The 15,371-nt window shown below is 45.8% G+C and overlaps 1 protein-coding gene across 1 annotated transcript in view; it reads left to right on the forward strand.

Moving 5' to 3' along the window:
• Positions 1-15,371, forward strand: part of gpc5b (glypican 5b) — an 85,159-nt gene that overhangs the window by 56,381 nt on the left and 13,407 nt on the right. The window contains exon 8 of the mRNA XM_065009045.1: positions 12,912-13,047. Within this exon, the coding sequence (XP_064865117.1) occupies positions 12,912-13,047 (136 nt within the window). The remainder of the gene's footprint in view (positions 1-12,911; positions 13,048-15,371) is intronic.

A 15,371-nucleotide genomic window follows, 5' to 3' on the forward strand; every position in this document is an offset into this window, starting at 1 on the left:
CATACACAGATGTGAATGATCACACATGCAGGCTCACACACACACACACACACACACACACACACACACACACACACACACACACACACACACACACTTTCAGGGGTTTCCGGTATCCACGAGGATAGACACACACACACACACACACACAGACCACACATACACAACGAGGGCAATTAAGGGTGAGGAGAGTGGGATTGGGATGCTGTCATGCAATTAAACATGAAACATTAGAATACAATGTGGGCCCCCCCAAGTGGCACAGTGGTCTAAGGCACTGCATCACAGTGTTAGCTGTGCCACTAGAGTTCCTGGTTCGAGTCCAGGCTCTGTCACAGCTGGCCGCGACCAGGAGACCCATGGCCCAGCGTCGTCCGGGTTAGGGGAGGGTCTGGCCGACAGGGATGTCCTTGTCCCATCGTGCTCTAGTGACTCCTGTGGTGGGCTGGGCACATGCACGCTGACACGGTCGCCAGGTGTACGGTGTTTCCTCCGACACATTGGTGTGGCTGGCTACCGGGTTAAGCGGGCATTGTGTCAAGAAGCAGTGCGGCTTGGTTGGGTCGTGTTTCGGAGGACGCACGGCTCTCGACCTTCGCCTCTCGTCCGTACGGGAGTTGCAGCGATGGGACAAGACTGTAATTACCAATTGGGGATAAAACGGGCTAAAATAATAAACAAAAAAATGAAACATTAGAATACAACCAGAAGAGGAGGATCTGGAGAGAGGTAGATTTGGAGAAGAGAGCACAAATGAAGGGACAAAGAGAAATATACATGTAATAAAAAGTGAAGAATAAATAGGTAAAGCTAGGTGTGATTGGATAAGGAATTTTAAGGCCTATTGCAATGACACAAGTCTTTGTGGGAGGTGGTGGGACAATAGTATAGAACAAATCAAGTATCTGATGTGGGCTACTATTTGAAAAGGGGTATCTGAGCGGTTGCCATGCTGGTATATATTTTTCATTGTCTCTGGGTTACTGTGTGGCTCGTTGAATAGATCTTCAGACTGCCTGAAGAGATCCAGTGTTTTTTTCCATTTAGCTTTTAATCCAAGTCTTTTGTGTTTCCCAGACCCTTTCAATGACTCTATAAGAAAGTATAATATGCTCACATTTGAGATTTTCTGTGTGATTTCTAACAGAGCATTGCAATTAAATGTACTGTTCAAAAAATACAATCACCTGGAACATGTCAGTCAGTGGAAAAAATGCATGTAGCCACATAGGTAGAGGCCAATCAGTCGCAGCTACGTTGCCATGGTTCCTCTCAACATTTAATTGGTTTAATGCCATTGATAATAGGAATTGATTAGGCCAACGTCACAGCCGGAGACATTTTAATTTTATTTTTTCAACTCTTCACTTCTTGCCCTTATAATCCGCAAACTAGCTCTCTCCATACAACGTTAACTACAACGTTAACTCTCCATACAACGTTAACTCTCCATACAACGTTAACCTGTTGCGACGAGCAATCCCGTATCCGGGAGCGTAATTATAGCCTCAAGCTCATTACCATAACGCAACGTTAACTATTCATGAAAATCGCAAATGAAATGAAATAAATATATTGGCTCACAAGCTTAGCCTTTTGTTAACAACACTGTCATCTCAGATTTTCAAAAAATGCTTTTCAACCATAGCTACACAAGCATTTGTGTAAGAGTATTGATAGCTAGCATAGCATTAAGCCTAGCATTCAGCAGGCAACATTTTCACAAAAACAAGAAAAGCATTCAAATAAAATCATTTACCTTTGAAGAACTTCGGATGTTTTCAATGAGGAGACTCTCAGTTAGATAGCAAATGTTCAGTTTTTCCAAAAAGATGATTTGTGTAGGAGAAATCGCTCCGTTTTGTTCATCACATTTGGCTAAGAAAAAAAAGAAAAAATTCAGTCACTACAACGGCAAACTTTTTTCCAAATTAATTCCATAATATCGTCAGAAACATGGCAAACGTTGTTTAGAATCAATCCCCAAGGTGTTTTTCACATATCTGTATGATGATAAATCACTCGTGGCAGTTTGGTTTCTCCTCTGAACAAAATGGAAAAATGCACGCACCTGGAGATTACGCAATAGTTTGACGGAGGACACCGAGCGGACACCTGGTAAATGTAGTCTCTTATGGTCAATTTTCCAATGATATGCCTACAAATACGTCGCAATGCTGCAGACACCTTGGGGAAACGACAGAAAGTGTAGGCTCATTCCTTGCACATTCACAGCCATATAAGGAGACATTGGAACACAGCGCATTCAAAATCTGGCTCACTTCCTGTATGAAAGGAATCTTGGTTTCGCCTGTAGCATTAGTTCTGTGGCACTCACAGACAATATCTTTGCAGTTTTGGAAACGTCAGAGTGTTTTCTTTCCAAAGCTGTCAATTATATGCATAGTCGAGCATCTTTTCGTGACAAAATATCTTGTTTAAAACCCGGAACGTTTTTCATCCAAAAATGAAATACTGCCCCCAGAGGTTCAAGAGGTTAACTGCAGCCAATTGCTTTTCTCCGTGAACTCATGAATAAGGCTATTAAATTTGACTTTTCATTTGTGGAAATGTAATTATGTTACGCAAGGTTAATGTGCTTATAACACCTCACAGGGTCTCAATGTAGTGGAACTGGGGGGGGGGGGGGGGAGGACCAGGGGGCAGGGAGGACCAGGGTTTAATTTGGTACACAATGAAGGACAAATAATTACATCTACTTGAATACTTTGAGATACATGAATTGGTCCCTAATCACTTACACGTGTGATGTAATCATCAATCAGTAAGATTGGACCTTGAGTTAGTACAGGGTTTCCCAAACCCTGTCCTGAGGCCACCCCTGGGTGCACCATTTTTACCAAATAACTACACCGCATCATCAAGCTTTGATTATTTGAATCAGCTGTGTAGTGCTAGAAAGAAAGAAAAGTGCACCCAGGAGGGGCCCCAGGACCGAGTTTGGGAAACCCTGAGTTAGTGGACTGTAGACCATGGGAAATGGGAAATGCAAAGCACTCTTATGAAATCAGCCTACTGTACAGTATGTGATTCCAAACTATTATTTCTATTGAACCAACAGCATTAGTTTTTAGTTTTAAAGCATATCAGATTGGAGTCCCTAGTCTGTTGGTGACATTTGGCCAGTGCAAAAAAGTGTTGTGTCGTCTCCCCAAGGGCAACAAAATCATTTGCCCTTCTGCTGTAGTAACAGCCCCAAGGGCAACAAAATCATCTGCTCTTCTGCTGTAGTAACAGCCCCAAGGGCAACAAAATCATCTGCTCTTCTGCTGTAGTAACAGCCCCAAGGGCAACAATATCATCTGCTCTTCTTCTGTAGTACCAGCCCAAAGGGCAGCAAAATCATCTGCTCTTCTGCTGTAGTAACAGCCCCAAGGGCAGCAAAATCATCTGCTCTTCTGCTATAGTAACAGCCCCAAGGGCAACAAAATCATCTGCTCTTCTGCTGTAGTAACAGCCCCAAGGGCAACAAAATCATCTGCTCTTCTGCTGTAGTAACAGCCCCAAGGGCAACAAAATCATCTGCTCTTCTGCTGTAGTAACAGCCCCAAGGGCAGCAAAATCATCTGCTCTTCTGCTGTAGTAACAGCCCCAAGGGCAACAAAATCATCTGCTATTCTGCTGTAGTAACAGCCCAAAAGGGCAGGCAGCAAAATCATCTGCTCTTCTGCGATAGTAACAGCCCCAAGGGCAACTAAATCATCTGCTCTTCTGCTGTAGTAACAGCCCCAAGGGCAACAATATCATCTGCTCTTCTGCTATAGTAACAGCCCCAAGGGCAACAAAATCATATGCTCTTCTGCTATAGTAACAGCCCAAAAGGGCAGGCAGCAAAATAATCTGCTCTTCTGCTGTAGTAACAGCCCCAAGGGCAACTAAATCATCTGCTCTTCTGCTGTAGTAACAGCCCCAAGGGCAACAAAATCATCTGCTCTTCTGCTATAGTAACAGCCCCAAGGGCAACAAAATCATCTGCTCTTCTGCTGTAGTAACAGCCCCAAGGGCAACAAAATCATCTGCTCTTCTGCTATAGTAACAGCCCCAAGGGCAACAAAATCATCTGCTCTTCTGCTGTAGTAACAGCCCCAAGGGCAACAAAATCATCTGCTCTTCTTCTGTAGTAACAGCCCCAAGGGCAACAAAATCATCTGCTCTTCTGCTGTAGTAACAGCCCCAAGGGCAGCAAAATCATCTGCTCTTCTGCTATAGTAACAGCTCCAAGGGCAGCAATATCATCTGCTCTTCTGCTATAGTAACAGCCCCAAGGGCAGCCACATCAATAGTGAGCCCTTTTTACTATAGGATATATAGTGAACAAAACTATAAATGCAACATGCAACATTTTCAAAGATTTTACTGAGTTACAGTTCATAAAAGGAAATCAGTCATTTAAAATAAATTAAGTCCTAATCTATGGATTTCACATGACTTGATAGGGGTGCACCCACTGGGGAGCCAGGCTCAACATTTTAGAATGAGTTTTTACCCAAAGACAGAAATACTCCTCAGTACCCCCACCCCCCTCAGACGATCCTGCAGGTGAAGAAGCCTGTTGTGGAGGTCCTGTGCTGGCTTTGTTACATGTGAGGCTGGTTGGACGTACTGCTAAATTCTCTAAAACTATTTATCTACCATAAGGCAGCTTATGGTAGAGGCATACACATTACATTCCCAGGCAACAGCTCTGGTGAACATTCCTGCAGTCAGCATGCCAATTGCACGCTCGCTCAAAACATGAGACATCTGTGGCGTTGTGTTGTGTGACAACAAAGCACATTTTAAAGTGGCCTTTTATTGTCCCCAGCACAAGGTGAACCTGTGTAATGATCATGCTGTTTCTTGCTATGCCACACCTGTCAGGCGGATGGATTATCTTGGAAAAGGAGAAAGGCTCACTAACAGGGATGTAAACAAGTTTGTGCCCAAAATTTGAGAGAAATAAGCTTTTTGGGCATATGGAACATTTATGAGATGAAACATGGGACCAAAACTTTACATGTTGCATTTTATATTTTTGTTCAGTATAGTACTATTGATGTTTCTTCAACCAATACATTCTTGCATGTTGGTATGGAAGATCCAATAATCATTGTGTTTTCACCCTGTCACGACTTTCGCCGAAGTTGGTGCCTCTCCTTGTTCGGGCGGTGTTCGGCGGCGGTCGTCGTCACCGGCTTTCTAGCTGCCACCGATCCACGTTTCTTTTTCCATCTGTTATGTCTTGATTGTACACACCTGGTTCCCATTACGTTATTATTATTACTATTATTATTAACCCTCTGGTTCTCATTATGTTTTGTGCGTGATTGTTCCTGGTTTTGTGTTAGTCTTTTGTGCTAGGGTTTTGTTATCCCTGCGTGGATTTATTGACTGATTATTTTTCAGAGTAAAGTACGTTATTTTACTCAGTTCTGTGTCCTGCGCCTGACTCCATCCTCTGCACAACTGAATCACGCACAAAAACAGAATCACGCACCTTTTTAATGGACCTTTTGTGACTAGGGGGCAGTATTTTCATTTTTGGAAAAATAACGTTCCCGTAGTAAACGGGATATTTTGTCAGGACAAGATGCTAGAATATGCATATAATTGACAGCTTAGGATAGAAAACACTCCAACGTTTCCAAAACTGTAAAAATATTGTCTGTGAGTATAACAGACCTGATATTGCAGGCAAAAGCCTGAGAAAGATCCAATACGGAAGTGCCTCATGTTTTGAAAGTGCTGCGTTCCAATGCGTCCCTATTGAGCAGTGAAGGGGCTATCAACCAGATTACTTTTTCTCCGTATTTCCCAAGGTGTCTACAGCATTGTGACGTAGTTTTACGCATTTATGTTGAAGAATACCCGTAAGCGGCTACATTGCGCAACTGGTCACCTGATGGCTCCCAGAGTGATTCTCGCGTAAAATACAGAGGTAGCCATTATTCCAATCGGTCCTACTGAAAAACCAATTGTCCCGGTGGATATATTATCGAATAGATATTTGAAAAACACCTTGAGGATTGATTATAAACAACGTTTGCCATGTTGCTGTTGATATTATGGAGCTAATTTGGAATATTTTTCGGGGTTTTCGTGACTGCAATTTCCGGGCGATTTCTCAGCCAAACGTGAAGAACAAACGGAGCTATTTCACCTACAAAAATAATATTTTTGGAAAAAAGGAACATCTAACTGGGACGTGAGTGAAAACATCCGAAGCTCATCAAAGGTAAACGATTTAATTTGATTGCTTTTCTAATTTCCGTGACCAAGTTACCTGCTGCTAGCTGGACAAAATGCTATGCTAGGCTATCGATAAACTTACACAAATGCTTGTCTAGCTTTGGCTGTAAATTTTGCATATTTTGAAAATCTGAGATGACAGGGTGATTAACAAAAGGCTAAGTTGTGTCTCAATATATTTCACTTTTGATTTTCATGAATAGGAATATTTTCTAGGAATATTTATGTCCATTGCATTATGCTAATTAGTGTCAGTCGATGATTACGTTCCCTCATGCGGGATGGGGAGTCACTAGAGGTTAATGGAGTCAGCAGGTGCACCCAGTCCTCCGGTACCAGTGGAGGAACACGCACAGCAGCACGATGGACGCGATGCTCCAACATCTTAGCACAGCCATGAATCGCGTGCTGCTCACCATGGAGCGATGGGAAAGAGGGGGTTTTCCCACAACCCCATCAACTTCACTCCAACCAACACCACCACTAACACCACAACCTACACCACTGTCCACCCCTCTGTCACCTGGACGTAGTGGGATTTGGCTCTCGCTCCCGAGTGCATATGATGGGACGGCTTCCGGGTGCCAGGGGTTCCTGCTCCAGTTGGAGCTCTACCTGGGGACCGTCCACCCGGCTCCCTCGGTATACGAGAGCGTGTCCGCCCTCATCTCCTGTCTGTTTGGGAAGGAGCTTGAGTGGGCCAACGCTGAATGGGGAAGTATAGACGCAGCATCGGTCCGCTATGAGGATTTCACCCGCCGCTTCTGGGCGGTCTTCGATCATCCACCTGAGGGGAGAGCGGCGGGGAACGCTTGTTCCATCTCAGACAGGGGATGAGGAGCGCATAGGAATTCACACTGGACATCAGGACCCTGGCTGCCAGCGCGGGATGGAATGAGAGGGCCCTGATCAACCATTACCGATGTCGTCTACGTGAGGACTTTCATCGGGAGCTGGCCTGCAGGGACACCGCCCTTACCCTCGACCAGCTGGTGGATTTATCCATCCGGCTGGATAACCTGTTGGCCACCGGAGGGTGGGTGACCGGAGGGGGGGCTGTTTCCGGCAGTCCCTGTGGCCGCAGAGGACACACTGCTGGTCGGTGCTGGAGAGGTTCCCCAGGAAGTCGAGGCAGCAGGCAGGGCACTGGTGGATCATCCCAGGTGAGTATGCATCCAACTCACCCAGAGCTTCCTGTTGCGCACATGTATATATCTATAGAATTTCCCCGCATTCTCAGCATAAGGCGCTAGTAGATTCAGGCGCAGCTGGGAACTTTATTGACCGTTCGTTTGCTCGTAGATAGTTCCTGTTGATGTGCCCTTCCCTGTACATTCCTTAGATAGTCGTCCTTTAGGGTCGGGTCTGATTAGGTAGGTCACAGCTCCACTATGTATGATAACGCAGGAGGGTCATGAGGAGAGAATTAGATTCTCCTGAATTTCCTGTGATGTTGTGGTTTCCCTGGTTGGCCCATCATGACCCCACTATTTTGTGGCAACGGAGGGCTCTCAAGGGATGGTCACGTCAGTGTTCAGGGAGGTGTATAGGTGTTTCCATAGGTGCAACTACGGCGGAGAGTCCAAACCAGGTCTCCACCATGCACATCACCCCTGAATATGCTGATTTGGCTCTCGCCTTCTGAAAAGAAGGCAACTCAACTACCACTCCATCGACGGGGGGATTGTGCGATAAATCTCCTGGTAGACGCAGCACTTCCCAGGAGTCACATGTATCCTCTGTCACAGGAGGAGACGGCGGCTATGGGAACATATGTCACCGTGCATTGCCCGTGCATTGACTATAGAGGTTTAAATCAGATCATGGTGAATTATAGTTACCCTCTACCTCTCATAGCCAGTGTGACCGAGTCATTGCATGGGGTGCGCTTCTTAACCAAATTGGATCTCAGGAGTGCTTATAACCTGGTGCGTATCCGGGAGGGGGATGAGTAGAAGACGGAATTTAGTACCACCTCTGGGCACCTTTTGTAGACGAGATTTTCAGGGACCTGCACGGGCAGGGTGTAGTGGTGTATATAGATGACATTCTAATATACTCCACTACACGCGCCGAGCATGTGTCTCTGGTGTGCAAGGTGCTTGGTCGACTGTTGGAGCCTGATCTGTACGTTAAGGCTGAGAAATGTCTGTTCTTCCAACAGTCCGTCTCCTTCCTAGGGTACCACCTGTCCGAGTCAGGGGTGGAGATGGAGAATGACCGCATTTCAGCCATGCGTAATTGGCCGACTCCAACCACAGTAAAGGAGGTGCAGCGGTTCTTAGGGTTTGCCAACTACTACCGGAGGTTTATCCAGGGCTTTGGTCAGGTAGCGGCTCCCATTACCTCACTGCTGAAGGGGCAACCGGTGCAACTGCAGTGGTCAGCTAGGCGGACAGAGCTTTTGGTCACCTGAAGGCTCTGTTTACCTCTGCTCCCGTGTTGGCTCATCCTGATCCCTCCTTAGCGTTCATAGTAGAGATGGACGCGTCCGAGGCTGGGATAGGAGCTGTGCTGTCTCAGCGCTCAGGTACGCCACCAAAACTCCGCCCCTGTGCGTTCTTTTCAAAGAAGCTCAGTCCGGCGGAGCGAAACTATGATGTGGGGGACCGGGAGCTGTTGGCTGTTGTCGGGGTTCTGAAAGCGTGGAGGCATTGGCTTGAGGGGCTAAACACCCTTTTCTCATTTGGACTGACGACCGCAATCTGGAGTACATCCGGGCGGGGAGGAGAATGAATCCTTGCCAGGCAAGGTCGGCCATGTTTTTCACCCGAATTGTGTTCACTCTATCCTACAGACCAGGTTCCCAGAACACTAAGGCAGACACACTGTCTCGGATGTATGACACAGAGGAGCGGCCCATGGATCCCACTCCCATACTTCCGGCTTCTTGCCTGGTGGCACCGGTGGTATGGGAGGTTGACGCGGACATCGAGCGGGCGTTACGTGCGGAGCTCACTCCCACCCAGTGTCCAGTTGGACGTAAGTACGTCCCGTCTGATGTTCGTGATCAATCGATCTGTTGGGCTCGTACATCACCTTCCTCTGGTCATCCCGGCATCGGTTGGACAGTGCGCTGTCTTAGTGGGAAGTGCTGGTGGCCCACTTTAGCTAAGGAAGTGAGGGTGTATGTTTCCTCCTGCTCGGTGTGCGCCCAGTGAAAGGCACCTAGACACCTGCCCAGAGGAAAATTAGAACCCCTACCCGTTCCACAACGGCTGTGGTCACACCTATCGGTGGATTTCGTGACGGATCTCCCTCCGTCACAAGGATACACCACGATTCTGGTTGATGTGGATCGGTTTTCTAAGACCTGCCGTCTCATTCCTTTGCCCGATCTCCCTACGACCCTACAGACTGCGGAGACCCTGTTTACACACGTCTTCCGGGACTACGGGGTACCTGAGGATATAGGAGGGGGATGTCCTGAGGATGTCTGAGGATGTCATACCTGAGGATGTCTGATCGGGGTTCCCAGTTTACATCAAGGGTCTGGAGGGCATTCATGGAACGTCTGGGGGTCTCGGTCAGCCTGACCTCAGGGTTTCACCCAGAAAGTAATGGGCAGGTGGAGAGAGACAACCAGGATGTGGGTAGGTTTCTGCGGTCTTATTGCCAGGACCGGCCGGGGGAGTGGTCGTCTTTCATCCCCTGGGCAGAGATGGCCCAAAACACCCTCCGCCACTCCTCCACTAACCTGTCTCCGTTTCAGTGTGTAGTAGGTTATCAGCCGGTTCTGGCACCGTGGCATCAGAGCCAGATTGAGGCACCCGCGGTGGATGAATGGTTTCGGCGCTCGGAGGAAACCTGGGACGCTGCCCTTGTACGCCTGCAACTGGCCATCGGGCGACAGAAGGCGAGCGCCGTCCGCCAACGCAGTGAGGCCCCGGTGTATGCACCGGGAGACCGGGTCTGGCTCTCGACCCGAAACCTGGCCCTTCGCCTGCCCTGCCGGAAGCTGGGTCCGCGGTTTGTGGGGCCATTTAATGTCCTGAAGAGACTGAACGAGGTATGTTATAGGTTACAGCTTCCTCCTGATTATCGTATTAACCCCTCGTTCCATGTGTCTCTCCTCAGACCGGTGGTGGCTGGTCCACTCCAGCAGTCTGAGGTGCGGAAGGTTCCTCCGCCCCTCTGGACATCGAGGGGGCCCCGGCGTATACTGTGCGAGCCATCATGGACTCAAGGCGTCGGGCGAGGGGCATTCAGTACCTCGTGGAGAGGGATGGATACGTTCCGGTGGAGAGATGCTGGGTGCCGGTGGAGGACAAACTGGACCCTTCCTTACTGCAGGAATTTCACCGTCTCCACCCAGATCGCCCTGCGCCTCGTCCTCCGGGTTGTCCCCGAGGCCGGTGTCGACGGGGGGGGGGGGGGTACTGTCACGACTTCCGCCGAAGTTAGTGCCTCTCCTTGTTCGGGCGACGCTAGCGTCCCACCTGGCCAACATCCAGTGAAATTGCAGAGCACGAAATTAAAATCCAGAAATATTCATTATAAAAATTCAGAAAACATAAGTGTTTTACATAGGTTTAAAGATGAACTTCTTGTGAATCCAAACACGGTGTCAGATTTAAAAAATGCTTTATGGCGAAAGCATACCTTACGATTATTTGAGAACATCGCCCAGCAGACAAATCATTACAAACAGTAACCAGCCAAGTAGAAGAGTTACACAAGTCAGAAATAGAGATACATTTAATCACTTACCTTTGGTTTCACTCAGAAGACATTCATTTACTCAATAAATGTTTGTTTTGTTCGATAAAGTCTCTCTTTATATCCAAAAACCTCCGTTTTCTTCAGCAATCCACAGGCTCAAACGCAGTCACAACAGGCAGACAAAAAAATCCTAATTTTATCTGTAAAGTTCATAGAAACATGTCAAACGATGTTTATATTAAATCCTTGTTTTAGCCTAAATAATCAATAATATTTCAACCTGACAATAACGTTGTCAATATTAAAGGTAAACAAGAAAGGCACTCTTGGACGCGCACATGAAAAAGCTCTGTGACACTGCAGGGTCCACTCATTCAGACTGCTCTTACTCCCTAATTTTTCAGAATACAAGCCTGAAACAATTTCTAAAGACTGTTGACATCTAGTGGAAGGCGTGGGAACTGCAATTTGAGTCCTAAGTCAATGGATACTGTCATAGCATTGAATAGAAAACTACACACAAAAAAAAAATCCTACTTCCTGGATGGATTTTTCTCAGGTTTTAGCCTGCCAAATCAGTTCTGTTATACTCACAGACACTATTTTAACAGTTTTGGAAACCCTAGTGTTTTCTATCCAAATCTACCAAATATATGCATATTCTATCTTCTGGGCCTGAGTAGCAGGAAGTTTAATTTGGGCGCGCTTTTCATCCAAAATTCCGAATGCTGCCCCCTACCCTAGAGAAGTTAACCCTCTGGTTCTCATTATGTTTTGTGTGTGATTGTTCCTGGTTTTGTGTTAGTCTTCTGTGTTAGGGTTTGTTATCCCTGCGTGGATTTATTGGCTGATTATTTTTCAGAGTAAAGTACGTTATTTTACTCAGTTCTGTGTCCTGCGCCTGACTCCTGCGCGGTCCTCACCTCTGCACAACTGACACTTGACACACTCTAACCCAAAACATTGCTGTTATAGGTACGTGATAGGCCTATCTGACTGATATGATTATGATGGTCATCATGCTTCTTGACAGTGTCAAAGTATATTTCCTTAGTCCAAGTAAAGTGACACAGAATGGTCAGAATGCTTCTTAGCAGTGTCATAAAGTGTGTGTTCTCCAAGTTATTTAAAATATGATATAAAAATGACTGTAAAGGAAGAAACAAACTTTTAAATGAAAGGAGAGTTCTTGACAGGGAAAACTCATTTGAATAAATGTGGGTTTTGACACTATCTAGGTGTCATAACCAGCCATACAAAAATGCAATATGTCACAACAGGTGTAAATATATCGGTTTTGACAGGGTTATGACCGTGTCATGACATGTTATGACACTGGGTGTCAAGTAAAATGTTACCCACCTGTCAGATGAACCAACATTTGGAACAGTGCATACTAGGCTCTAGTTGGATATCATCACATTTTGTTCAACACAAAACCCCTCATTTTGTTTTCGTAACGTTGATCTGTGCTGCCTGCAAAAGCGAATCTTGCCATTCAGAGTACAAGTGTATTTTTCATACTTTATTCATTTGTGTCAAATGCATTGTTCGCAAGATCACTTTATGCAGACAAGCACAATGCTCTGTTGCAGAAGACTGGCTCATCAACATTTCCTGCAATCAGATGTAATAATGCTGGAAAGGGAAGAACATCTAAGCTGAACTCAAAGCTCTGTCTACCAGTTTGCTGAAATTTTATAATTGCCGTTTTTGATTTCACATCATTTTTTGGGGGAGGGGCAGTTTTATTACTGATGTATATGCACATGGGTTATGTCCATATTAACTGTCACTGTAAGGTCTACACCTGTTGTATTCGGCACATGTGTCAAATAACATTTGATTTGTAAGCAGATCAGTATGTATTGTGTGCTCTAGCATTCGTCTGTCCATTTAAATCATGTTTTGTTTTGAACAGTGGAACAGTACAGAATTTGATGTGGCTTATTTTCAGACCGGATTGACCTCTGACTTATGTTTGTGTGTGTGTGTTACAGGAGTTGCAGGGTCAGATGGGCTGGGCGACAGAATGGGGGGCGTGGGTGGAGACGGGCAGTGGGACGAGAGGAGAGGCCAGCGGAGGGTGTGACGATGAGGACGGATGTCAGGGATCTGGAGAGGAAGACTTTACTGGTGAGTCAGAACCCCCCTCTTTAATTCATTTTTATTCCCTCACCCCTCCTTTTCCTCATCTGCCTATTGATCCTCCTCTCCCTCCCCATACTCTCTCCTACCTCAGCCAACTAGACTCCCTGTAGATGAGACTGCTGCTTGTGTCAGATGTCAGAGACTAATATTGAAACCTGTCTGTGTCCCAAGTCTACTACAATACAGTATGTTGCGGTTGCGTTAGCTGCCTTTTCCTCTCTAACTAATCCATATCTATACTTTCCCCTTATGATGTTATCTTCTGCTGTATGCAAATGGTCAGCAGCACAGGCTGACAACAGCTGTCAGTGAAATAACACATCAATAAAACAAGTACCAGTGTCTTGTGTGGGTTTATCCTCAGTGTAGTATACTGATTGATTTGATTTGTGGACAGCATTTTTTTTCCAATTACTTCAAGTTGAATTGTTATTATATTCTTTGTGGTAGAACTGGCTCATGGCTGTATACCAGCACTACTGCAATACAAAGGATGAATTATTGTGTACACAGACTCATAAACACACTCACTTTCTCTTTGTAAGAGCTGGCTTTGTGAAAGCAACTTCACCAAAATAGAGATGTCAAAAGGTGGAAAGGTTTGAAGCTGATTGCAGATTGTTCGTTCATCCAGTCTCTTCTATTCAGATCATTAGAAAGAGTGCGCGAGAGAACAAGGGGAGAGCGAGAGGTGAGAGAGGAGAGATAAGCACTGATCCCTGGTTCAGTCAGTGCCTCTAAGATCTGTGGAGCAGGTAAATGACACTTATCTGTCTGCTAGTAATTGCTGTGCTCCAGCCGTCTGCCTGAGCTCTTCAGAAGAGGACGGTGAAAGCTTTTTCTCAAGTCCTCCACAACACAGCTCAACCAGGGCGCATTTAAAGTGCAAGAAGAGCGACAGCGCAGGAAAGATGGGAGAGAGCTAGAATATTTCTATATGAAGTATAATCTTCTATTATAGTGACTGTTACCTTCTGGTGAAGACAAAATCTGTTCAAAGTCATTTGAAGGACAAGGGAGTTTGCAGCATGCTACACACCTAGTGGGAGTAATGATGAGTGGACACGGTTATCTTTGCAAGTGGTTACAAATCCCTTCAATAGGGAAAGCAGTGAACAATGAGTTGTAGCTCAGTGAAGTGTGACTGCTGGGAAGCAAGAGCCTTGTTTCACTACTTTACTCTTCTGCACTCCGTCAAAGCCAAAGGTTAGATTTGGATACAGCTGGTACCGGCTGTTGACAGATTCTCATAAATTGTTGTCACACTCTGAATGTGTGTGTGAGCATGTAAAAGTGAGTGTATTTCTGTACTCGTGTGAGACTGGGACTGGGACTTGCATTGATAGAATGGGTCCATTCTTCCCCATACTGTCAGCACTCCTAAAGTTCACATACAGAAGCTTAATGCAGGCCATCCTCTCTGTGCTCTCATTTCACACACACACACATACACACACACACGAAATGAAGCCAGAAGGGGCATCCTGAGAGAGCTGAGGAGGATTTACCCATTTGCCTCTCCTCTCTCTCTCTCTCTCTCCATCTCTCCGTCTGCTGAGGGAAGCAGATTGTGCGGTGGGATCACATGGAAGCTGAACAGGGGAGAGGCACTGTGAGATAACACTGGGGGTGGCTGAGGATGGGAGGCTATACAGGTCAGCTAGAGTAGAGACTAATAGTTGGACAGAGAGAACAGGGTAGTACAGTGGATGTACAGGTATGACTAGAATAGTAGTCCAATATGGTGGTGTGGGGGATACAAAGGGTAGACTGAGAGGAGAGGTTTCGACTGAGGTTTGCATCCATCCTGTTTTGAGCTAATTCTACCCCAGCATAGGTATGTACTATGTATGTATGTATGTATGTATGTATGTATGTATGTATGTCTGATTGTATGTATGATTCTATGTATGTATGTATGTATGTATGTATACGTGAAGCTACATCATAACTCAGTAACAGAATGGAAAAGGGGATATGTTGATTATTCCACAGTAAAGCTTCCATAGGGCACTATGCCTATGTCACGGAGTTACTTTCTATGATCCCCAAAGAGAGATATTCATATTCTGTGTCAGGATGTTAGATAATATTGAATCACAGATCTTTCTCTTTATTTCTCTCTCTCTCCTCTCACTACAGTGTATCTATCTTTGTTTTCTGAGCTATTAAGTTTTCTCCTAATCCTACAATGATACCCTGGTCAGATTGGCCTGGTCCTCCCATGATGTCATGATAGTTGTGCTATGATGAGTTATTGCTTGGTCGTGGTGAATCTGCAGTGGTGTTTGGCTGTTGTTTGATGACAA

Source organism: Oncorhynchus nerka, linkage group LG24, assembly GCF_034236695.1.
Source record: "Oncorhynchus nerka isolate Pitt River linkage group LG24, Oner_Uvic_2.0, whole genome shotgun sequence".
Classification (NCBI taxonomy): Eukaryota; Metazoa; Chordata; class Actinopteri; order Salmoniformes; family Salmonidae; genus Oncorhynchus; species Oncorhynchus nerka.